This window comes from Anoplopoma fimbria, chromosome 8 (genome assembly GCF_027596085.1).
Source record: "Anoplopoma fimbria isolate UVic2021 breed Golden Eagle Sablefish chromosome 8, Afim_UVic_2022, whole genome shotgun sequence".
Classification (NCBI taxonomy): domain Eukaryota; kingdom Metazoa; phylum Chordata; class Actinopteri; order Perciformes; family Anoplopomatidae; genus Anoplopoma; species Anoplopoma fimbria.
In genome coordinates this window covers 10,558,440-10,584,491 of record NC_072456.1, presented here as the reverse complement: position 1 = coordinate 10,584,491, position 26,052 = coordinate 10,558,440, and the positions used below count along the sequence as shown (strand labels likewise).

The 26,052-nt window shown below is 39.1% G+C and overlaps 1 protein-coding gene across 4 annotated transcripts in view; it reads right to left on the bottom strand.

Annotated features, from left to right (window-relative positions):
• Window positions 1–26,052, bottom strand: part of ddah1 (dimethylarginine dimethylaminohydrolase 1) — a 76,325-nt gene that overhangs the window by 47,793 nt on the left and 2,480 nt on the right. Inside the window, exons 1-2 of one of the 4 annotated variants that reach the window (XM_054602346.1) lie at window positions 22,591–22,817; window positions 20,965–21,290 (exon numbers count right to left, since the gene is read on the bottom strand). In XM_054602346.1, the coding sequence (XP_054458321.1) occupies window positions 20,965–21,290; window positions 22,591–22,723 (459 nt within the window). In that variant the 5' untranslated portion in view covers window positions 22,724–22,817. Of the gene's footprint in view, window positions 1–20,964; window positions 21,291–21,384; window positions 21,593–22,398; window positions 22,481–22,590; window positions 22,818–26,052 lie in introns of those variants that run through there. The other 3 variants (XM_054602349.1, XM_054602347.1, XM_054602348.1) reach the window with 3 other exon arrangements.

Sequence of the window (26,052 nt, the reverse complement as noted above, 5' to 3'; positions counted from 1 at the left end):
GGTGTGGATTCATATGTCTATTTAACTGACAACTTATGTGTGTGTGTGTGTGTGTGTGTGTGTGTGTGTGTGTGTGTGTGTGTGTGTGTGTGTGTGTGTGTGTGTGTGTGTGTGTGTGTGTGTGTGTGTGTGTGTGTGTGTGTGTGTTTGGGTGGGTGGGTGGGTGAGATCGTAGGACAAAAACACGTGAAGAAGAAGAATCATGGACTCAAGCTCCAAACTTTCTCAGTACTTCCTTTCAGACTGCTTATGTTGAAATTGAGTGTGTAGTCTACACCAGTTTTTTTTCAAAGTGGGACCCAAAGTCAGACCTCAGACTTAGAATTGTTTAAGTGTTTTGTCTATATGTCCACAGTTTCTAATAACACAGTTAATTGCAAATAGTTGCATATAAATCAATAGAGGAGAGTGTCAGTGTTCCAAGAAAATAAGAACCCTGTTTATGGTTGCAACTTGAAAAAATAAAACTAATGAATTCTGTCACTCCTATTATTATTCCATGCTTTAAGTGTTAGAACTACAGTCACCATAATTTGGGGAATGCAAACAGAAAGTGTAATGCTGCCATAGAGTCAGATGAGCCCCAGTTTCTTGGCCTATATTTGTTCACGTTTGCAAATTGGAACCCCTTTAAGCATGCTAAAATAGCTATTAGCAGTTCCTGTTTGCGGTTGACATGACATACGATGATATCTTTGTTAAGAATATGTAATTAATATAATATTAGAATTAATCATTAAACATTTTTTTATTTGTATTCTTATTTTTTATTTTATTCTATTTTTATTTTATTGTATAATATGTGTATTTATTATCTGTTTCTGTGTAGTTGAGCTGCTGCAACACCCGAATTTCCCCCATGGGGATCAATAAAGGAAATAATAATAATAATAATAATAATAATAATAATAATAATAATAATAATAATAAAATAATAATCAAAAAATGTGTTTATCATGTCTGTGTGTTCAGAATTGACTTATGACTGAGAGGGGTACAATTTTCTGGAGACTCCTCAGATAAGACAAGCAAAAATAATGAGTTTTGATATAAATGTAGCCCTTCGCTATTGAGTTTTTGTTCAATTTATGCAGCTGCTACTACTGAGTGAACCCGGACTGTGGTTTGTCCACATTATCTTTGGCAAACAAGACCCAAAACATGACCTGCACACTCCATCACATGTCTTTCTCCCTGGAGACACGTTTCACTGCATAACGTGACGGATAGCTTGAGACAAGCATTTGTGAGCAGATCTCTGAATGTTCCATCTTAAATAAATTGATTTTGTAGCAGAACTACATTTTCATACTCAGGGTCGACTGCAAACAGATGCCACCAGCTTTAGAATGCCTTCTCTTAACTGCATCTGACATTATGGTTTATAGTCAATTATGCCATGCATTTCACCAATATTATGTAACTATCTTGGAGCTGACAAGCTAAATTTGCTTGAGGATTCAGACTATTACCACAAAGCGACAACAGTGTAATTTCAAATGTATTTGAGCCAACAGTTCCCATGTGCTTCAACCTTTCCAGCAGAGTGTATGCTAAGAGGGAAAAGGACCCATTATGACAGAGGAAAGGATGGCTGATTCTTCCCTAATAGCTCTGCTGTAATGATCCTGGCATTTGCGAGACATTGTACTGTCTCCCAAACATTAATCGAGCTATTGGCCAGCATTCATCAGGCCTCTGCTGAGAATTGTGAACCCTTTGATAAGGCGCCCCCTGGGCTCAAAAGAACACAACAATTGAAATTTAGTCCTTTTCAGGGCGTATTTGGCTGCAGGCGATCTGAGTCATCACCACCGTTCAAGTCATTAACAAATCCCAGAGTACAAAGCAATGCTTTTTACCTCCGACAGTGACTGAGTGTTTTATTATTGCATTTCTCTTTCAACCACAAAATGTAACTGGGCCAAAAAATGTAACCACAACAAGTTCTATGTTTATTATCAAGACAATCCAAGTCATCGTGTTAGATAATAAATCAAGCATACATTGCAAAGAGCATGAATGCACAAAAATCCTTTATTCTTCTGTCTCAAAATGTGAGAATTTGCTGCTTTTCTCTTTTTTATGTCACTGTAAAATGTATATCTCTGGATTTATACTGTTGGTAGGACAAGCATTTTAAAGAAGTCAACATTTGGGTATGAGAACTTGTGAACTAGCACCACTGTTTATCTTGATGTCCCCAACTCCTATTATTTCTGTAAATGCAGTGAACAGAAACACGCATTAATTCCCATTCCCTTTTGGAGATTATTTGTCAGCTGTGCTACATTTGGTGGAAACTTTACGACTGTAAATTGAATACCTTTTGGTTGTGGACTGGCTGTTGGACAAACAGTCACCTATGGCCCTGAGACATTTTTCTGACATAATAAACTAAACAATTCTTGATTAATTCATTGATTTATTCAAAATTAAAAACAATCATTAATTCAGGCTTAGAACTAATATAAATAAGTACAAATATAAGGAGAACACTCTAGCTGGATCAACTAGTGGGATGTTGCTGATATAACAGTGTGACCTGTTAAGCTGATACTGGCAATCAGGCCTCTTGGAGTGCCAATGTGTTGATCCTGTCTGCTAACCAACTGATAGGAACATCCTCTACCGGCCAACAGGATACCAGTTCATCAGTCTGCCTGCTGACCCTCCAGCCCCTGAACTGTGATCACCTGCCAAGACTTTTCTATTGAAGCCAGGCAGCGACTGGGAGATTGACCAAGAGTGATTTACCCCCTGTAATGTTTCTATTATTAACCTGATCTTATGAAAGACAGTCAATAGCACACTTACATAAACCCACGATCCACGATCATTCTTTGCTGCGAGCTATCAAACATTCGCTAAGGGGAAGTCAAAGAGTAAGCCCATGCAAAGAGTAAACCAATAGCAAGTGTGGGTGTATCTGTGTACATCAGTGGTTGCAAAAAGGTTGAATGGTTTTGTCGAAGTTAAACTTACAAGCTCACTGTGTGTGTGTGTGTGTGTGTGTGTGTGTGTGTGTGTGTGTGTGTGTGTGTGTGTGTGTGTGTGTGTGTGTGTGTGTGTGTGTGTGTGTGTGTGTGTGTGTGTGTGTGTTTATTTTGACTCTTCCCAATTTTCCGGAAGTCAGCTGGAGCCTCCCACTGCTTGGGGCCCCAGCGGATGACTTCTTATTGTGGGTTTTGAGCCCCAGAGCAATTAGATGAGTTTATGGTAAGCGCCAAGAAGCGGAGAGGCTTGTCATTCTGTCAGAGCTGATTTCCCCCTCTCTCTAAAAAGCCGACCTCTCTGGGCTGCCAAGGGTGGACGTGGACCACAGCCGCGTATAAAAAAAAAAAAAAAAAAAAAAAAAAAAAAAAAAAGAAACAGTTGAGGGGAGCGGAACATTTTTGAACCCTGCAGTGTTTTTGTTTTTACTTCCTGTAACGACATTTTGTTGCCAAGCGATTTGAGCCAAAACATGCCTACTGGCTGCAACTGTATTTGATGCATGGCAAAGTAAATCATTAAAATCCATTTAGGGGGGACTGATGGGGTCTTGCAAATTTGGGATACTTTTATATGAATAGATGGACCCTGTACCATGCATGCATTTATAATAGCAAAAGAAAACCTCCAACACTGATCCTCCTGTCATATTCACTCTCCTACAGTGTCTTTCATCAAACAATCCAAGTGAGGTTGTAGGTGGAGTTTGTATAAACACACAACGGCTTCAAAACGATGCCTACAAAAGCAATAGAGTAAAAAACAATGAGGTATCCTGCCATGGCATGACACAGGAGTGAAATCCAAAAGATTCTTTCCGCAAAGGAATTAAAAACACATTTTAAACAGTGAAAGCACTAGCATAGCATTCCCTACATGAATGAAAAAAAAAATGATGTTGCACCTCCCTGTGCAGTCCCAAGAGCGTTTCCCAACACTGTTGATGTCTTTTTTCCGAGTGCAGTGCCAACAAAATACTTCATCCACTCCACCTCTGAGGCCTGTGTATCCTCCTGAGTCTTTCTACGAGATTCACCTCTTTACCAAAGCATTTGCTGGAAAACTAAATAAACAAAGTTACACAATGGAAAGGGGGTCTTATGGAATCGACACCAGCCATGCCGTGGCCTAAATGTAACAATTTTCACGGCCCTGAACTTGAATACCCTCCCGCCCACAAACATGTGTACATACAACATCAACCTGCTATGTTACATGTAGTGTTGCTTGTTGGATGAATAAAGAATACCTGGAGGTGAAGAACATCTATCCGAGACTAAACTCAGCTAATTTTGCTGACAGAGTAATGAGGTAAGGTGTTAATGACAGATGTTTATTGACTAATATGATAGATGTCACATTTATATCTGAGGCCCTTTGTTGAATGTGGTGCTATTGTCCCAATTTGTCACTGTTTTACTTTCTTAAAGGATAACTTTGGTATTTTTCAACCTGGACCCTATTTTCCCATGTTTATTTGTCCGTAGCTGACTAATAGAGACAACAATTTCTGAAATTGGTTCCGTATTGAGTGAGAGCACTGTAGACAACAGCCGCTCAAGGGCTGCAATGTAATCCTATTAGTGCATGGTGGCACCGTCATTTACATCCACTAAAATGACTTGTTTTGCCATTGATGGGCTATTATTGTTATTATAAGTGTCTGACATTATGGACTATGCAATCAAGGTATCGTCTGGTATTGGAGTCAGAAACCCAAAATCTTGTTGCCAAAAGCTACTTCTCATCTGAATGTTAATTAAACAAATGCAAGTTGTCTCTAAGGGAAAGTAATGCTCTTATAGCCTAGTTTAATAGTAGAAGTCTATGTTGTTCATTAAAAACAATGGAAAAAAATAATAAAGGTTTAATCTCTTAGCTGCTGGCAATGAAAACTAGTATCCCTACTCTCTATAGTGGAAGTCCAGTTTGCGATGTGCCAGAAAGACAATGCATGCTTTATATTGTACCAGATCTATACTTTACTCCTTTTTAATGTGTGTTTCAAATTATTATAAGTGCACTTCCTCTTTGTATACATGTTATAGTGTATACCTACGAGTTGTAGACGTGCAACATTTGATTTTGTATTGCTTTGTTTTTTCAATCAAGCGTTTAATCTATATGTCAAAAACACATGAAATAAGTACATCACCATTGCCCAGAGCCCAATGTGTCATCTTTCAATTTCATGTTTTGCCCAGCCAACAGCCCATAAACCTAAAAAAAAAATCCCATTTATAGTTATATAAAATGTAATTTCAAATTTGTTTATTTATTTATTTTAAGTTGTCCAATAATAATCCTTTCAGCACTGACACATTTACGCTGGCTCTGCATGTGCTCTGTGCGTGACTGAGGAGATTGGCTGGTGGAGAAGATGAGTGTGTTCTCAGTATGATCCTTGGCGTGAGAACAGACTGAGAGCGGACATCACACCACACTGTGACAGCCGAGGGCAGACAGTGGAGGCAACACACACCTCCCTGCCCGGGCCTGATACCTGCCCTGCCCCTCCGGACCTCTCACACATCCAAACACACGCACACACAAACCCTTACCCATCATGCACATGTGAATGCGTACATGCACACTCATACAGTACTCTTTAAGGCAACTGCCAATTTACAACCAAGATTCAATTTGTTAGAGATTTATGGTGGTGTTAAAACTTTGGTAAAAACTAACCTCTTGCACAATACGCATAACATGCAAATTCTAATTGTCTGATTGTGAATATGCCCAAAGCTGCCAAATACAAGGACCATCAAACTACAGGCAAATATTTATAAGATCTATGAAAACATACAGTTAATGACTGATGCCTGATTATTTTGGCTGAGATGGCTTCTTCTAGTCTGAACAAATACAGTATGACATCAGAGGTGTTGGGAATATTGGAAGACACAACTCAAATTGCTTTAGATCAAGTATTGAACGTAACCGTCAATGCCGACATGCATGTACATCAACACTAATCATAGTAATTGATCCACATAGCACCAAACTGTAGGAAACTGCTGTGGGGGACATACTGGTAATTTGTGAAAGAGAGTCAGGGTGTAATTAATTAGCTGCTACCAACAATACTTACAAAGCGGTATGATATATTATATGATATATTGCCTGATACTGTAACCTGGCAGTGAATAAATTAGCCACGACATGTCTATTTCTGGGACCATTTCTTCTGTCATAAGTACTTTGAATAAAAACTTATGACTGGGTGGTATATGGATTATCTGGAGTAACAGTATTTAGGTGGTTAAAATTATTCAAAAATATGTTTCTTATCAGCTGGGCGAAATTACCCTTTAATAGGTTGTGGTCCAGCAGATGCAGCTGAGACACACTACTGTAACACATGCACAAATTACACGTATGTGTGAGAGATGCGACAGACGAGCACTGTCCCCGTGGCCTCCAGCCTCGTCCTGACACTCTGAGAACATTGTGGCACCCAGTCGATACATACTGTCTCCTGACTCACCCTCATGGGGAAACTAGGCACCTGGGTCTCACCTCCTGCGTCTGAGAATGAATGGACTCAACTCACATGCACACACACACAGTGAGCATGTTTGTGTGTGACTGTAAGTATACGGATCCAAATTCTGCACATTAATTCATGTAGATTTAAAACAATGAACATATGCTAAAAAAAATTCTGCTTCAGTATTGAAGAAATGAAATAGGCAGTGTGCAGATTTTTCACATCAGTTTGTTTACAAGTCTTAGAAAATACTGCTGCATATGCGTGAATTTAAGATTTAGCTTTTTGTGGCTCCAGAGGGAGCTGCGATAAATTGATTAATGAAATGTAAAAGTTTGAAAATGGGGGAAAAAAAGTGAGTTAACCCGGCCTATGTAGCATGCTTCTCATCTTTGTTTGAGGCTAGCGATCCAATCAAATCTCCATTAGCGATGGAGTTGCATTGTGGGTAATGTAGTAGATAGATTTTGGCAAGGAGGACGAATGTATCGATGTCTTTTTTTGTTAATTTTTAAACAGTAAAAAGTGATAGCCTTAAAACCAAAACAATGAAATAAAAGATGCTAAAGTGCTTCATGGATCTGAGGAGAGTTGGTGCTTGTTCATAAAAATATATGTTAATGTAGCTTTATCAAAAGTTTAGATATTTTTTTAATTGAACTACTTGCTTTTAAACCTAAACATATTCTCAAAGACATGCTAATACCCAAGTAATCCAGAGGAATTTAAGACTGTGGGGACCTCAATATGAAAATCAAATGCCTTCAGTATCAGAATATTGATATAATCTTATGTCGTATTCCTTCTAAGCCTCCTAAAAAGAAACAAACAACACTCCTCAATCCAGCTACAGTATGAGCACGTATGTGCAGATAACACTCAGTGCATAATTAAGCCTTTCCTTCTGTATGCTCTAAATCACTGGATCATTAGCTTGGCCTCTGCTAATCCCACTTACTTCAAATTGCTCAAATTCAGGAGTCTGACTCTAATTTCTTCGGAGGGAATGAAAATCACAGCAGCCTATAGTAGAAACAGCACATTATCCTGCTCAGAAACATGAATGATGAGCCTGATGAAGGCCACAAGCCAAAATACATTGGTTTACAATAAACTGTTCTGTATATTGTGTTGGTGGATTTTTTCATTTATTCATAACCATGGAAATAAAACACATGGGTACAACAGGACCACATATTGTTCAACAGCTGAAATTCTCTCATTACTTTGGCCAAGATTCACTCACTGTTAAATCCAATTTGCGAGTGCCCCCTACTTTGGCATAATTAAAAACTACTCTGCAAATCGCATGAGTCAGACTGAATGATGGAGCAGAGGAAAACATGCTCATTCAGGGAGGGCTGTTCTGGAACTAAACAGCGTCTGAAATATATCACTTTCTTTAAAGACCAATGAGTAGGCCTTTCCAATGAGGCAGTGAGCAGAAGAAGTTCATACATTGACAGGAACATTAGCTGTGATAGATGGGCCAAAAATTAAAAGAAGACATGTTTAGCATGCATTAAAGACAAAGTATTCACACCAATGATGAAATGTGTATATATTGAATATGAATATGTCAACAAAGACAGAAACATGCATTCATGGTCATATTCAGTTAAATCTCTATAAATCTGCAGAACTTATGTGTGTATGTATTTTTTCTTTTTCTCTTTCCCCAACAAACTTGAGGAAAGAGAAATGGTACGGATGTAGGCCTCATAGCACTGTGTCGATTTGCGTCAGGGTTCTGGCTTCTGCTAACTTAATTTTGACTTGTAAACACAAAACCCAGCACCTCCAAGTAATGTGAGGCCAAAGGGTGAAGAGTTTATAATTTGCTCAGTGTGTCCGAGGCGTTTCACTCAGAAAAAAACTGAGTGGAATTGACATGGAGGGCCTAAAGATACAGTAGCATAAACGTGCTTCTTTAATACTAGTTTGATATTCTTAAAGTTAATTTTCAACTTCTTTTAACTGTAACAATGCAGTTGGTCTTGTTCATTGCTTCTTAGCTTACTTCACTCTTGATGTAGCTCCAAGTTGCCAGGAGCACTGCTCTGTTGCATAAAAACAAACGGTGCCAAAAACAAAACCGGTTTCAACCATGCTCTTTCAACACTGCACCGAGCCCTGCCGAAACTAAACGTCTAAATCGTGGGCACAATTACATTATTTCATCTAGCGTGAGCTCATTGGAAAGTAGACGATTTAAGTAAGTAGTCTCATGGTGAGTTCCTTTGATGTTCGGTCAATTTAAACTGCCAACTGGGGGAAAAACAATCACGTCAACCTTCTGGTGATAATTACAAGTAAGAGTGTTTTGACAGGCTTACACCTGTAGTCACACACTGTGGAGACAGGACTCATTTTCATGGTCGTTATTTCGGATACTTTTCCGGGCTACTTTAAAAGACCATTCACCTTCATCAAACAGCAAATCACATGTCTGTAATTCAGTTTTCTGTTTAAAACATTTTAGACAGATGCTGTTACCGATGCAACCAATAATTGCTTTCCATTATTGATCAATCTATTGCCTTTAAAATAGTGAATAATCCCCTTACAACAGTGCTCAAATGAAAGTGATGTAAAAGAAACAGAAGGTCCTTACATTTGAGAAGCTGTTAACCAGACATATTCATCCGGCTCAGAAGCAACCTCATATAAATCTGATAAATGACGACATATGTAAGCTACATAGTGTATGGGAGTAGCTAAGGAGTGAGCCATCTTGATTCCTTCTCATCTCTGTTGAGTTGCACTTGTGCAGTTTCCCTAGCGACACTACCATCAAATCTTTCATTTTCTTTTTTGCCTGGGTCAGAATTTTTTATTTCAAAAGTGAAACAATTAACATTATTATTTTCAACTGCACTGATTCCATTTATCTAAAAATTGTCATAATCAAATGCTTTAAAACGGTTTTGAATGAAAATATCTGGCCCGTCTACATTTCCTGGTTTCAGAACCTTCCCCATTTGTTATTGAAATTCTGTACTCAGTGTATGTTTGGCATTTTTAGCTATGGCTCTACGAATGGCAACTTTGGTTGATCGACCACTCTGATCCAGAATGAAATATCTCAACATCTAAAAAATATTAATTTGTCCAATACTGGTGTATGACTAAATACCTGCAAAACTAATGACAAGTCAAGCGGCGGCTGTACTTTGTGTTTAGTGCTAATTAGCATGCTTGCACACTAAACTAAGATGGTGAGCATGTTAAACAGTTGGTGCACCAATTCCTCAGAAAACAGGTATCTCTCATTTTCAGCACCAGATACTGAAGACAAATCCCATCAACAGGCCTTGAGATAAAATGACAGTTGTTGAGATTGTGGTTGCTCAGTGACAGCAGAGAAAACTGGGCATTTAACCACAACTGTCAACTGGACAGACAGAAGGGACTGATGGTTAAAGCCTGCGAGTCGATTCTTTTTGGCTCTGCATCTCCAGCAATCAATGAAGTTAATGTTGACAGTTTGTATCTTAAAGCGAGTCTGCTGTTAGAGTGAGAATGAAAGGGAGGGAGTGAGATGTCAAAGACTGACAGGGAGAGAAGTGAGAGGGAGATTATAAGAGTGTGCAGGTCTTGACTGCTTTCTGCCTTGTTTACAGAGTGCAGCAAATAGTGGCAGAAGCAATTATAGTATTACCAGTGAAGTATGTTTGGTTAAAGTGAGAGCCACTACTAAGTACATAGATGCAATCCTACTGCATCCACGGAGTTATCAGTATCTCTTTGTTTATTGCATAATCTGCCTTCAAACAGCATCTGCAGTACTGTTTGAACAAAATAAGTATGGTCAACATGCCCAAAGCAAGCAACCAAAGATAAATTAACAACAACTTAGTATTTGAGAGCTCTTTTCATTCTCTTTATATGTGCTTTAGATCTCCAGAAACATTTCGTTAGCTATGAATGGTATGTTCTGAAGTACAGATGCTAAGGGGGGTTACATATTAACTCTCATTAACACAGCAACCAGGTCAAAGAGGCTGCCCTTCAGACCTAGTGATACAATAAAAACTGATCTGTGAAGCTCTAGTTTATCAACACAGTTTATCATTTCCAATCAGAGGTGAAACATTACCAAACAACCTGATCCACTACAGAAGGGCAAAGGTGCCCATTCTTTGAATAAAATACAAAAATCCCTGAAAAACATTCTTGAGAACAATCATTTCAATTCATTAGCAATTTATGTTTCAGTTTCTTATCTTGAAATATCTTCCTTCTGAAAGACTAAAATCACATTTATACAAATGTAACGTGTCTCTGGGAGCCATGTGTCACCTCTGGTTTAACTTTGCTTTGCAATGGCACCATTATGAATTTGGTTCAGATAGCAGGCAAAAGCTGGAAAGAAAAGAGAAAAAGAAGAATTGAAAACATTTTATTTGATATAAACTTTTCTCCCTAAACCGTCACACGAAAAAAAGGGTTTTGTCTGAGGCTATGCTGCGCCCTTTCTGACCTTAGCGTGACTTTTCTCAACGCCACCGTGCCTGGCCCACTTCCTGTGTCTTCCACTGTACCGTCTCGCACACCAAACCAGACATTCACACACCCACAGTGACGGCTGAGCGTGACCCGGTCATCCTGTGAGGCTGAGAGGAGTTCCTTTTCACAAGAGTACCGCAGCTGTCTAGCAGACTGTTGCACTGCGTCGGGGTTGGTGGGGTTGCCGTGGGTGAACCAGAGGAAAAAAGGCAGCAGGGTGTAAGGTGACAGCAGGGTGGGGGGAGGGCTCTATGATCTATTCATGTTCTTAATGCAAGACTTCCTGGTACACACACAAGGCAAAGTCTGGCACGTGTTGATCCACTCATACAGAACACATTGTGATAATGTTAAAACAAGCAAAAAGACTGATCTAGAATGGGTTGCAGAGTCACCGTAGTATTATGAGCTGTGGCATTGCTGCCAAAAATAAAAGTTTTAACAAGGAATACAATATAATATGCTTTAATCCTCACTGTTAATCCTTTGGTAACATACTAAATATTTAGTTATATACATACATAGAGAATTATATGTGTATCAGTGTTAGCCATTTTAATATTGTTGAAATGTCCGATTGTGCTAACCTTGCTCTCGTTATTCAGTCCAAGGCCTTGGTATAAAGATTTGCAGTTTGAGGTGTTGTCTTATTTTTGTTAAATGTATTTTTAAATCTTACCAGTTTACTACATTGTTAAAAAGCATTTTTATATTAATTTCATATAACGTCTTTTCCTCATAACGGGTCACATATTTGCAACGTTTGTTTGTCAGTTAGCTTCACCACAGTTACACCTGGCAGTTACTGGATTTAAGTATTTAGTGACAATCAATATGTAAGTATTTTTGACTAACACTTTTACTTTTTTGTGTTCATGATGACACGGATAGTTAAAAATTCAGATCATCTCTACTGAATTTAGACTCATATCCTTTGAATATTCCTTTTTTTAAGCATTATTTAATCTGGTTTAGATATGTAAACGTTGGAATAACAAAGGTAAGCTCCAACTCACAGTACGACAAGCTAGTTTAATATGTCTGGCTTACTGTCAAACTGTTTACAGTGGACTGTAACAATTCTCAATGTGTTATCAATGTGAGTAAATTTTCATGCCAACAAAGGACATCTCAGCCGCAAAGTAATTTATTATCGCTATTATCATATTACTGTAAATATAATTTATTCTTCCTGTATTGAAGGCAGGCTTCCCTATATTGCTCAGCCAAAGAGATATTCTTACTTTTTCACTGGCAGACAATCTACTATGTTGAGTGGTTGATTTGTGGCAACAATAATCCTGAATTTCGGGTTATTGAATGTAAATGCGATCAGCTTAACCTGAGTTAGACCTTGGAAGACATTCTGATTTGATATCCTTTATAAGAAAATGTATCAAAGAGGATGTGAGAGGAAGCAGCACTGCGATGTTACAAACGAACAAGCCAGACGAGGAGTCAGACGGACAAACAGTGAGAGGAAGGGCAGGTTAAATGTGGAAGGAATTTGACAGACAGTTGGGGAAGGCACGTTGACCCCCAGCCCACATGCTACTGGCGGATTCCAGGTGTCTCACCCTCCTCCCCCGTTCACACGCGGATGCCAAGCCTCCCTGAAGGAAACCAGGTCGGTTCCGTTGGGGAAGTCATATTAGAGCCAGGGGGACGGCGAGCAGTCTGCATCTGCAGGCCGTCTAGTCAAAACAGGGCTTCTGTGCTGTCTGGTGTTAGTTTGGGGGCCGCTTGATGAGGCATGACCAGAAAGGGGCCCACACGGACATATAAACTGCCAGGACTGAGCCTAAATATTATGTCTATAAAAACATGACCTAAATATTGTGTCTGAAACAAAATATTCCATCCTGTCTCCAGACTTAAATTGTCACCTAAACCTTTCACACTTGTTCTGACAGATTTTAGCACTTTATAATGACCATTATTTTCCAGGCTCACTGAGCTTAACTTACAGTTACTGCTTACTGTAGTGTACTATTAGAAGATACAGTAAGTATTGACTGGCACTTCCAAAGAAGATAATGGCTACACTTAAAGTCATCACAATGTCTGAGTAGTACCAGTAAAAGGTGGCAGGTTTAGTAACCATTTCATGGTGGGTTTAAACTGCCCATTCAGTTGATGAAGCTTAATCACACATAACTGCCCCATTCTGGAAGTAAAATGTGAGGGTGGAGGATCAAAGAGGATTTTCTTTTTAGGCAATTAAGTTTGTCTGTCAGAGTCCAGCACAACCTGAAGTACAGAATATGAATACAGAGAAAAAGTCACCCAACTGCAGCTACTGGAAGACAGCTGGGATTATATGAAACAGTTATCAAGAGTCAGCAAAATCCCTACTTGTCATGGTTGCAGGATTGAGAGTTGAGTTCATTTTTGACCAACAATATTACAAAAACTGTGTGGCAAATAGTTGGAGTACTTTCTTTAACAACAAAACCAATTTCAAGAACACTTACTTAAAATCCTTTCAGCTTGGCTAATCTGGCTTTTGAATACTCAAAGAACTATTCATTATGACCGATATTTGAGTAACCTTTCCAAAGGTTTAAACCTTCAAAAAGTTATAACAAACGGGAGAATCTCTGTTGCGTCTGTGAAGTTCATTCACCTTGTTGCTAACGATCCGCTAGAGGTATATAATATCTGTTGAAGAGATGAAATTAGACAGGTTCAAACCCATACATTTGATCAAATATATTGAGTGCCTTTGGTAAATGCATTTCTATTCTGGGACACTTGAATTATACCTGCCTTGATTTGACAGCAATAACCAGCAATCACCTATAATGTAATGAAAAAATGAAGAAAAAAAAAACCTAAACCACTTCTGCTGAAGCAAGGCTATCACAATTCTTTAATTCTCATTCAAAACTTCTCTCCAGAAGTAATCTGGTTTTGGGCTCCATTAAAATGCAGGTGCAAGGCTTGCTGCTGTTGCTATGCTAATTTCTTTACTTACAAGTCCAATTGTTGTTGTGTTTGGTCATTTAAGGGCTCCAGACAACCTGCTTGCAAGGAGTTGGTGAGGTGGAAAAGCGAAAGTTGTTTTCATGCAGATTAGGCGGTGCAGTGAAATTTCGGAACTAGTTTGGGCTCAAATTTAAGCTTATCTTTTAGTCCACTCTGAACACCATATCGTGCAAAAGCAAGCACAAAGAGCATTTTTTAGTTTTAGCTGGTGAAGGCACACAGACTTTACACAGAATGTAAATGTGTAATGCTTTGCCCTTTTCACTTTGATATTTGCATAGTTAGATAAGAGAGGTAGAGTCTTGTGAAATGGTCCTTTAAGTGCCTGGTCTGGATGTGGAGGAGCAGCTGATCAACTGTGATCAGCTCAGCTCTTCACTCTGTCACAGTGAGTGAAACCCAGATAGCCTGTGGAGAAAACTAATTCTTCTATGTTCTATGAGGATGTTCTTGTGTGGCTCAGGTCACTCAGAAGAAGAAATATTTGAACATAACATGCCTAATATGTACCAAAAACAGTAAAATCAATATAATAATTGTGCTACCTTTCTTATTTTCTACAAATCGTGTCCCTGACAAGGTTAGGGACAGGGATCAGGATTGGACATTATCCCTCACTGGCTTTCAATCCATGAACCACATACGAGTTACGTAACATGGGGGCAAACTACACATACTGCCATTTGGCACCCTGATCTGTTTACTACCTTAACTGAGTCCAGTTTCAACTATCCCTTTAGTTCAATCTGAACTGCAATGCAGTTGCAACTTAAACTCTCCTGTTTCTTTCTATCTTGCAATAACCTTTTAACCTCACACATATAAAGGGCTATACCTGAACTGCTTAACCTGAGTTGGTGCTGAAAAATCTACCAATAAAGTATGTAAGCAAGCAAAAACATGCCAGTTTTGATTGGCACAAGGAATGCCAACAGTTCAAAACTTGCATCAGAGCATCTACGGAGAGCAGTGACGATACTAAAGAATAAAATCCACTGTGAACTCATCCACACTTAATCTGCAGTGCACTAATTTCCTTATTGCCAAACATAAACAACTGAGGTAATTTTAAAATGGAATAGTAACAGGCTTATTGATTTTCCCTTCTTTAAATTAATAGATAACTTATATAGCCAATGAAGGTAACAGGAAGGACAGTTTGCCAACAGTTAAGGTCAGGAGGGCTGAGAGAAAAACTCAAATGTTTGAGCGGGCCAGGGAAATATTCTCAAGTCAGTCATACTGCAGAATACATCACAGTTAGACTTTCTTATGTGGCTGAGCTGTCATAGCATCTAGTGAGGTTCTTCGAGGCAGAAGGAGTCAATACCTATAACACACAAGCTAGACTTCTGTTTATTATCAGTCTGAAAACTCTAAATGGACATCAAATGTGTTTGAAACTAACAGTGGGTTCAGAGAAAGCAAACATACTATTTCATGCTGTCAAATTAAAAACATGACTATATTTGACCTAGCGGTCCATGAAATGCATTCAGAGCTTATTAAAAAAAAATTAAGAATTTCATCTTGTTTGCCTTGAGTAAATATTCTTTTATCTCAATTCTTAAAAAGCTTGACATTAAAGGATAGCTTTGGTATTTTTCAGCCTGGACCCCATTTCCCAATGTTTTTGTGTCTAACTGACTTCGAGAGACAACAATTTCTGAAATTGGTTCAGTATTGACCGAGAGCGTTCACAGGCTTTAATGGAATCCTATTAGTGCAAGGTGGCACCGTTACTTACATCCACTAAAATGACTTGTTTTTGCTGGAGTACAGAGAGTGAAGCTTTGAGTTAAAAGATTTTCAATGTTGTTGCTGAATATTTAGATGATTTCAATCATTTCAATTTGTTGGCCACCAGTATTTGTCGAGCCAGAGTATATGGATGAAGGGCTCCTACGAAGTGAAGAGCAGACGAGGAAAAGAGAGAGGGGCAACAGGCAGAGGAGGGTAAACGGGCAGCTGCAAGGCTGCGAAGCTCGGGAGACTGGAGGTGTTCCTGTGGGTGCTGTGACACTATGAGGCCCACAGAGGTGGTGTAAAGAGTGGGATCTGTTGCTGTGAGCGAGACCAAGACGCAATAACAAACAGTTCGAATCAAGCGAAATGAAAAATAAAAACGCTTTATTCGTCTGTAGGGTCCTTTTCATAATGTTTTCAGACTCTTGATAACAATCTGAGACTGTCAATAGCAAAAACAATCACTTTTAGTGAACGTAGCATTACACATAGCATTACATTGCTTTATCCCTCAATACGGGACCAGTTTCAAAATAAAAAAATCCCAATGAATCGCTTCAAACATAAACATGGGTCAACAGGTTCCAGGTAGAAAAATACCAGTTTTGCCTTTAAGAAAACTATTTGTTCTATCCTCTCATCACAAAGTAACTAAGGCCAAAAATAACAGCAGCTTACTTGTGCCATTAAATTATGATTCCTAAATAGGTTCACAATTAGCATGACTGTGAAGGTCACCCTACAATCTGCAGATCTGCAGATTGTAGGGTGACCTTCACCAGCATGCAGCTTGGTGAACAGTTTCAGCATATCAAACTATGTGTTCAGCATTATTGAAATAATTAACTTTGGCTCTTTGTTTGAGTGTTTTTAGACCATGCTGCAGTCTGCAGTGAAAAGTTATGCAGTCCATTTAGAGAAGCATTTCCCCTGATAATAAGGCTTTTAAGCCACAGCCTAATGGATGAGATTCATGTTGCAGCCTTTAAGAAATATTTCATAACTAATTCCATTCCATATTGTCATATGGAGTTGCACTGGGTACAATCAATTACAAAAAGTGATGACCCCACCCTTTAATGGTAAAGAGGAAAATGATCAAATTGTGTGAACCAACTAGTTAATCTCTCCTGCAGTGACTCTACAAGACGATTAGAGGAGAATTCAAAGCAGAAATGATGGATGGGGCCGATGAACCACCAACAAAATCCCACAGCACTTAAAACAGACTAAAGCGATAAACAATACCAAGTGGTTCCTCCCAACTTATGCAAAAACACCTCTGAATTCCCACATCCATTCTCCTGCTACACTGTGCACCTGAACTCCACAGTATCTGATCCAAAGAGAAGAACAAGTTAAGAAAGTTTTCTCCTTGACAGTTAAAAGCACCTGGACAAAATCCACGTTTTTACCCTCTGCACATACAACTGTCCGAGCTAATGAGTGATCTGAAGAAGGAAGATTAGAGAATTATTCTCTTGACTCCAAATATCGACTTCTAGAAGTTGAATCATGAAGTGATCATGTTAATGACGAGTGTCACAGGGTGTGTGTTTTGGTTTGCAAGAGCTTCTCTCACCCTACTGCTTGTGAGATTGTGCCTACTCATTAGCAGCATTGATCTAATAACACCTGTCCACTCTGGGAAGCAGAGGGCTGATTGGCACACTATCTCGGAGGTCATGGTCTATTTCTCTAGAGGAGACGCTGTGGGATCTGTTGAGGGGTCCTTCCCTGCTAAGGACTTCTCCTTCCTTGATGTACTGATGATGATCTTACAAATGCTAAAGGCCTGGACAATTTTTTTTTAAATTGTATTCATTATTTTGGATAAATTATACCTCTGTAAAGACTGAAATCTGTGTGATATTTTGGCAGAGTGCTCCCCAGTAGGAAGGTCATACAAGACCAACAATTTATGAGTTTCACTTCATCACACAAGCAGTGACAAGCCTTTTTTTTCCACTGCAACTGAAACCTGCTTGCCTGGTTAATCTTGGCAATAAATTGGCAGCAATAAATGGAAGACTGAGAGGGCTGAACATATGTGAAATAAAGCAGAGAAAATAGAAAAGGCCCTGGTCAACATGCTTATCCTGATAGGCGCCCACTAATGTTTTTGGTTTAAAAACAGACTCAACCAATTGAAGTCACCCAGGATGTTTGTTGATTCTCTCATAAACAGTCTAATAGGTAACTTAGTGACACAGCATTAATATGTAGTGTTGTGGTGCAGCAAAATCTACATGCAAAGATGTTGAGGTAATTGTGCGCTACAATTCAACCCTAACCATTTCTAATTAGTTTCTAATTATTTCAACACAGGCAGTTTCTAATTATTTCAACACAGGCATGTCTGAAGCATTATAGAAAGATCCTTCAAACGTTATGCTTAAATTGTAACTGACCAAGCAAACACAGGAAATAATTAGTCTAGAGGAAGTGACTGCTCACACAATGGTAGTTGACCTCCACAAGCAAAAGGATTTATTCCCAAGAAGGCTGATAAAAAAGACCAAAAACTGCTGTTTCCCATTATCCTTAATTTCTCAGGTCAAAAAACGACGTACCTGATTAATTACAGCACCATCTGTTTGAAGGTGCTCACACACTGTAAGTGTACACACTATTTTAAAACTTACAATAACATTAGCAGAGGACAAGCATTAGCGTTATGTCATGTATTTTACACACCAAGGAGGTTCAAGCAGGCGGTGTGACTGCCTGGTCAGAGCATTCCTGCATTACAAATATCTCAGGTTTTATAGCTATTACGGCTGTGCTGATGTGCTTATGATGCATTATACTTTGGGTTATGGGCACCACATCGAGTGCCGTTGTACTACATTATTCTTCTTTGCATACAAATAAAAGCAAAAACATAAATTTCATTAAAAGTGCTAAATTTGAAATTCAGAGCAGTAATACAGCAGCAAACTACACTTTGCTATGTAAGTACAAAGTGGAGTAGACATGAGCAGAGAATGAAGTCACACTCCCTCTGTGTGTGCTGTAAGTAGATCTACTTTGTGCTTGTTTACATACTTAGCCTACATACTCGTTTACATACTTATTTTTTCACTCAATTTAAAGCAAACAATGATTTTTTGAGTAACTTACATTACAATCCATCCATCCATCCATTTTCCGTAACCTGCTTATCCAGTTAAGGGTCGCAGGGGTGCTGGAGCCGATCTCAGCTGTCAATGGGCGAAGGCAGGGTTCACCCTGGACAGGTCGCCAGTCTGTCGCAGGGCTGACATATAGAGACAGACAACCATTCACACTCACATCCACACCTACGGGCAATTTAGAGTCTTCAATGCACCTAAGCTGCATGTCTTTGGACTGTGGGAGGAAGCCGGAGAACCCAGAGAGAACCCACGCTGACACGGGGAGAACATGCAAACTCCACACAGAAGGTTGTCCAGCCCGGGAAATGAACCCGGGCCCCTCTTGCTGTGAGGCGACAGTGCTAACCACTACACCACCGTGCAGCCGACTTACATTACAATGCATTATAAAAAGATTATAATGTATTTCAACTATGCAAACTATAATACACTATGATCATTGCAAAAGAAATGTCAGTGAGTGACCAGAATTATGAAGTATTATGATACTATATAATGTGTTATGATCATTGTTTTAAAGCATTGTGAATGTTTGTATAACTATGATAATACACTGCTATAAACAGATTATAACACAATATAAATATGTTTACAATGCATTATATGGGCAACATAGTCAAAATTGACATAGTCAAATTGTGTAGCAAAAGCCTTTTTGCTGTTATTATAATATCATTTTGTTGATTTTTCACAGTGCATTCAGCACGTCAGCACTTTACCTCACCCAACTAGATGATATTTCATTTTTATAGAACATTATATCTCATTATGGAAAAAGGTATCCAATTCAACGGAATTCTGACCAAGACAATAGTCATGCCCTCACTAGAATCTGTGATTTTTGTTTTGTCCTGTTTTTGCAAACAGATTTGTTTATGCTCTTATCCTCACACCCATTGCTTATAATTAACTACAGCTGACTCATCCCATGGGCAGAACAGGGGCCAAAAAACCAAATCACTGCTATCTCTTTATGAAATATATGAAAAAGCACAATTTAAATGTGAGAAAGGGTTTTGGCTGATGGTGTGTGCACATGTGAACATGTGCACAATAAATGAAATCTGGTAGCTGAGGCCAGCAGCGCCAAGCTTTCCAATCAGTATCCATGCCTCCAGTGAGCCTGGGGAACATTAGCACCAAACAAAGTGACTCTGATGTGAACTGACAGGGGGCTTTCACAGAAGCTGTCCCACCGTTTCAACCATTTTCATTTACAAACACACACACAAATGGCTACCCTACATTGCAGATATCACTAGGCAACCGAGTGCACTGGCATTGTTGTTTTGCCTTCAAAAAAGGTATTGATTTGTTCATTTCAGCGGACATAAAGCCTCTGAGTTCATAGAATACATGTCTATATTTTCTTTTTTGTTCTACTTTACGTTTTGTCATGGTCTTAATCAGCCAATTATTGTGGGAATAATGAAGCAAGACTTTCTTGGATGCATTGAACACATCCCATGAATATAATTGACAACAGACAATAAATAGTCCATTCATCACCAAGAAAAGTGTATTATGTACACAAACAACTATATTTTCAAAATGTTGCCAGTGCAGAATAGGAACATAGGCTATTATATTTTTTTGAAAAAGCATTGTCGTCATTCAAATGGGCGTCGCCTTAAGCCTAATCACCATATCCCTCTGTATGGGTTGTGGCACAATATGGTTCAAATGTGATAAGTAGCTTTCAGAGATGTAGGCCTCCTGCAAGATAAACCTTCCTTAAAAACTTGAATTTCACACATTTTTGCAGGAGATTTAATTTAGCATCACATATCTGGAGTTAACACGAGTTAATCATGAACAGACTCAAAGACTTCCGAGGGGGAAAACCTTGCTTTTTACAAGAAACACATTTTTAAACCCCTGCTAATAATCAACTACAGACTGTCACATAGATCAGCAACCTTAATATTACTCACTATAATCTGCACCCCTGCAGACTATTAATTGCATGCCAAGTGACAACGCCTACCTCTCCACTTCCACATCAAACTTTTTTTTTTTTTTTTTTTTTTTATTTTTTTATTTATTTTTTCATCTCGCTGAATTGAATCATGCTGAGGAAAGCTGACACTTCCTTACCTCTCTCCTCCTGCTCTCTGCCCCGGGTCTGGTGATGAGCGCCGTGTCACCACACACCACGGCCGCATCCTCCACGAACACGCAGTCCGGGAGCGACTCGTCCGCGGGGAGCTGCACCACCTCCAGCCCGAGCCTCGGCCCCAGGACCTCGACGTACGCCTTGTGCTCCCTCCGCGCCTTGTCCAGGTCCACCTCCGCCTGGCTGCTCCGGAGCGCCTCTTTGGCCAGGGACGCGGGGACTCCCCGAACGACGGCGTGGGTGTAATGACCAAAATTTGACATTAAACCAGCCATGTTTCGCTTCCCTTTAATTGGCACGCTCAAATCTGGGAGAAAAAAAATATGAAATTTAAAAAAAAAAAAAAAAACACCCTGACAGACAAATCGGCGAATGAATGAAAATAACTACTATCAAATAACCTGATGCTGCCTTGCTTATTTGCTCGCTGCTAGTTTGTTGGGTTTTCAGTTCTTTATTTACAGTAGCCTGCTACACACAGTGTCAGTCTGCCCTGCTCCAGTCTCCAGGCGAGGGACAGCGCTCCGGTGACGCGCACAGACCATCACGTGAAGCCGACGAGCCTGTCAGCCCTCTGCGAGGCGTCAGCACAACAAGTGACAGTCAGACACACACACACTGAACTTATGGCTCAATGCACTGAGCACAGCAGAGCCTGCAAGTCAGACTCCTCAATGCTTTCAAAGTCTCTTCAAGAAAGCATTGACTTATTTATTCATATGTTATAATTGTTGTGTATTTATCCATATCAATTAAACCTGTATTGATAAGTCAATTTATTCATTTATCGTTTTGAGTCATTTTTTTTTTCAAGCAAGAATGCAAAACACTACCTTTTTACCACATTCTCTGTTTTGACGGATTTTGCTGCTTTTCTTTGTCTTATGCAATAATAAACTGGAAATCTTTACATTTTGGACAATTAGTTTGAAAAAACAAGCAATTTGAAGACCGAAAGCTTTAGGTAATTGTGATTTTTCTTTTTTTGCAGCCGGTGTTAATATAAAAACAGAATTCAAAAACACAACATCAACTACAAATCAAATCAATTAAATATAGAGCTAGAGCAGGGAAATGGAGTTGTTTTACCGAGTGCACATGCACAATAGTGCAGATATGAAAGTGAGCAAAGTGCAAAGAGTGCAACCAGGGTGCTATAGTGCTATTAATAGCACTTGGCTAGTGATCAATCAATGAATCAAAAAAATATATATATTCATTTAGCTGCAGCCCTAGAATCAATAGTGATTATAAACATCCATAATGATGTCGGTATTTGAACAAAGTTGTATAACTTCAGAAGATTTGCTGTAAAATAGTACAAAGTACATGCTATGATGTAAATTTGATATCAAGAACAGAATACATATTTGTTAAGAATATAAGAAGACAATTAAATTCAATAGCAGTGTTACCATTAACATGTATCCGTATTTGTGTCTTCCGGCGCAGATTTACATCTATTCACATCTTTGAACTTGACATTGAATGTAAATGTGCTGCGCGAAGAAGGTACCTAATCATGGACATATGTTTTGAAATGCTGTATATATGACATTTTAGGTTGTATCTGATGAAGAATAAACTTTTGACCAGCACAGACTTACTAACAAAATGGCGCCTGGCTGCAACTTCCGGCCCCCTACTGTGTTGGTGTGTCCATCCTGCAGGTCTAAGGCTACATCCACACTTATATGTTTTCTTTTCAAAACGGGATTTTAAAACGAAAAAGATCTCCATCCACACATGCTTTTCAGCATCGTTTTCGAAATGATTTCCGTCCAGACTTGCTCCCCTGAAAACGAATATCACATGACTATTCACGTACACTGAGCATGTGGGTGCCGGTGTAAACAGGAAGTACATTGGTTACTTGGTCACAGATAATACAACAGAGTATTATACTACTTTTTAATTTTAAATAAAACTGTCGTGTTGATACTTAAGAACTTCCTCTAAAATGTTCCTCTATAAACTCAAACAGAGTTTATAGAGGAACATTAGAAGTTTTATTTTTCAAACTGGAGAGCATTTATGCTTTTGTTCATAATTGGTTATTTGTGAACTTCACAATAGTTGGGGAGAACAAAATAAGCATTATGCAAATGCGAATGCCCCAGTCCTGCCTTTTGTTACCACTTGTAATTACATTATGTCTGGTCATGGTCTTCCCTTACCTTTTGTTCTCTACTATTTACACACAGTCGAACCACTGCTTTGGCTTTCTGTATAAATGCTTCCTTTCCCTCTGCTCTGGGTCAACTCACCGGCTCAGATCTGCTCTGTGTCTGTCAGTTCACCAGTGTGCCGGCATACTTCATTAAACTCACACCACAGCAACTTCTGAACTGGACTTGAATGATTTTCTTCAACATATCTTGTTATTATAATAGAAGTAGAATAGTAAGAAGCAACCTGTTTCAATGTTAACTTTTACTTTGCCTCCAAAAACCTAGTAACTTGAAACTGTTAGACCTTCTGACAATGGAAGGACATGTAGTAAAATATATATTTGTAATGGTAGAACTGTTTCCCAAGGGGGGGAACCCAGGAGGAATACATGACCCTGACTACAAACAACAAGGATGTTATCATATTTGTATCTGCATACAGCTGAGGACATAAATATGGAAGTGTACGAAGTGTATAACCACTTGATTTCCATGCTTTGTTAAGATATGTTTCAGCTGTTTCAAATAAAAAGTGAGGAATAAAGACTATAAGAGCGCATTTCTATTTTTGAACTTAAGAATTTGGAGACATATGTAACCACTTAAGTCTTGGCAGCCTTTTTGATTTAATGTACACAAACATCAATGGAAAATAATATTTATAAAGAAGGGTTTCTGCTTGTCCTGCAGTGTGAGAAGTGTATAGGGCAAGGAGAGTGTGAAAGGAAGAGCAGTGCAAGTAAGTGTGTGTGTGTGTGTGTGTGTGTGTGTGTGTGTGTGTGTGTGTGTGTGTGTGTGTGTGTGTGTGTGTGTGTGTGTGTGTGTGTGTGTGTGTGTGTGTGTGTGTGTGTGTGTGTGTGTGTCTGTATGGGAGGAGGAAGGGAGGGGGTTCATATTCCCTATGGTGCCATCTATGGAAGGCTCTGGGCCCGGTGAAACTGTCTGAATGGATGGAATGTTTCTTCAGACGTCCCAGAAGCACATTCTTCCACCGCGGGACCTCGCTTTGTCTTTTCTTGTTCCAAATTCACTCAATTATCCCCGACTGCTCTAAACATTCCAGGAGCCCCACATTCCTTTTTCCACTCCAGCCAGGATCACCAACCACCACCACCCTCTTCCCAACACTAACACCTGCCCCCATCCAGACTTCTCCTTCTTTTTTTCCATCACGGATGGACGTGGCCCAATAAAAGACCCTCTCTTTCTCTTTTCTCTCTGCATGCTGAGGAATGTAAGTAACTTTAGATGAAGGAAAGCCCTCATACTTCAGGCACACCTGGCTGGTACAGTGTGTAGCTATAAAAGAAATGATTGAAAGCAGACGTGATCCTCCAGCTGCGGGTGAAGCAGCACCAAAAAGCAGCACCTCTTATTTGCCTGGTTTGATTGGACTCATGATGAGATGCTACACGTCACACAGACAGCATGATTACACCAGGTGCACAGAGCATATTTCATTTGAAGCCTTCAGGGAAATTTATGAAACTAATTACCACAGAAAATAAAGTGATGAAACAACATGACATGAATTGATAAAAAAAAAAAAGATATTACTTGATGGAAATGGCTGTTTTTTGAGGCATTTCGATAGCAGCTTTAATTGGGTCCAATTCCAGATATTTTTTAGCTATCTTAGAAAATATGGATTAAATGTAAGAATTTTTAGGATGCAGTTACATTTATAATCACACACTTTATTTCAAAACTAGTTGTGTGTCTATTTACATGCTCTTATGCCCAAAATTGAGTGAAAGAAGTATCTAAATCTAAAATGGCAATGTAACTGTCAAAGGCATAAGGGTAGGTAAATGTAGGTAAATCCAAAACATAACAGCAAATAGATACTATCGGTACATAGAAAGGTAGGTTCTTATCAATATCAAATCCAGCATAAATCTCTCTGCTGCTGTGAATACTTACTAGTGCACAAAATGTGTATAAATCACGCCTGAAAATAGTTTCTTACAAATTATATATTTATTCCTGTTTTAGCACATTGTTGGGTTTTTTTTTGTGGGATTTGTTAACAGAAAGAAAACATGAAATATCTCCATCCTTATCCTTCAAGCACTGTATTTACACAGGATGGACCTGGAAGAATTTTCCCTTGAATTTGTCTTTACTGTGATTTATTTAGACAAAAATGGCAGAAGTGTTTCTTTCCAAAGAATCCTAGCTGGTTATTACATTTTTTGACAAGGAGGAGATTCCTTTTTTGTCAGAGCCATGGGTCTGGTATGTGAATGTTAACTGACCATATTTCATTAAGATTATCATGTTATCTTCCTTTGCTGCCTCACAAAAGAAACTTAGGCTGTGTGAAACAGATCTTGTTTTCTACAGAGTTAGCTTCACCACTTTTTGTTCCATTTTTCTCCACCGTTGAAGCTCTAAGACAGATTTACAGTGCTAGATGTGCATATGTTAACACAAGAGTGAGAGGAACGCAGTCTCTAGATTGTAAAACTGTCAACAGAGCATAGCCAATGTGATGCTGGAGTTAGATATCCATGGCCAGCGTTGGGGAATGTTTTGCCTTTTACACTGAATTAAGATATCACTGCAATGAGTGTTTCAAACTACAATGGGTCAGGAGGTAGAGCAGGTCGTCCATTAATAAGAAGATCAGCAGTTTGACCCGTAGCACCTCTGGGGTCGATGTCCAGTGTCGATGTGTCCTTGAGCAGGAGACTGAACCCCATACTGTTCTCTAAGGCTGTGTCATCAGTGTGCAAGTGAAGGATTAGATTAAATCCAAATGAACAGTTTGGCACCTTGGTGGCAGCCACCGATTGGGGTAAATATTGACTTTGGCGCAAAGAACTCTTAGGCGCAATAAAAAATGTGAGATGATAAATATGACGGTAAGCTGTGTGTGTCCTATAAAGTGATCAA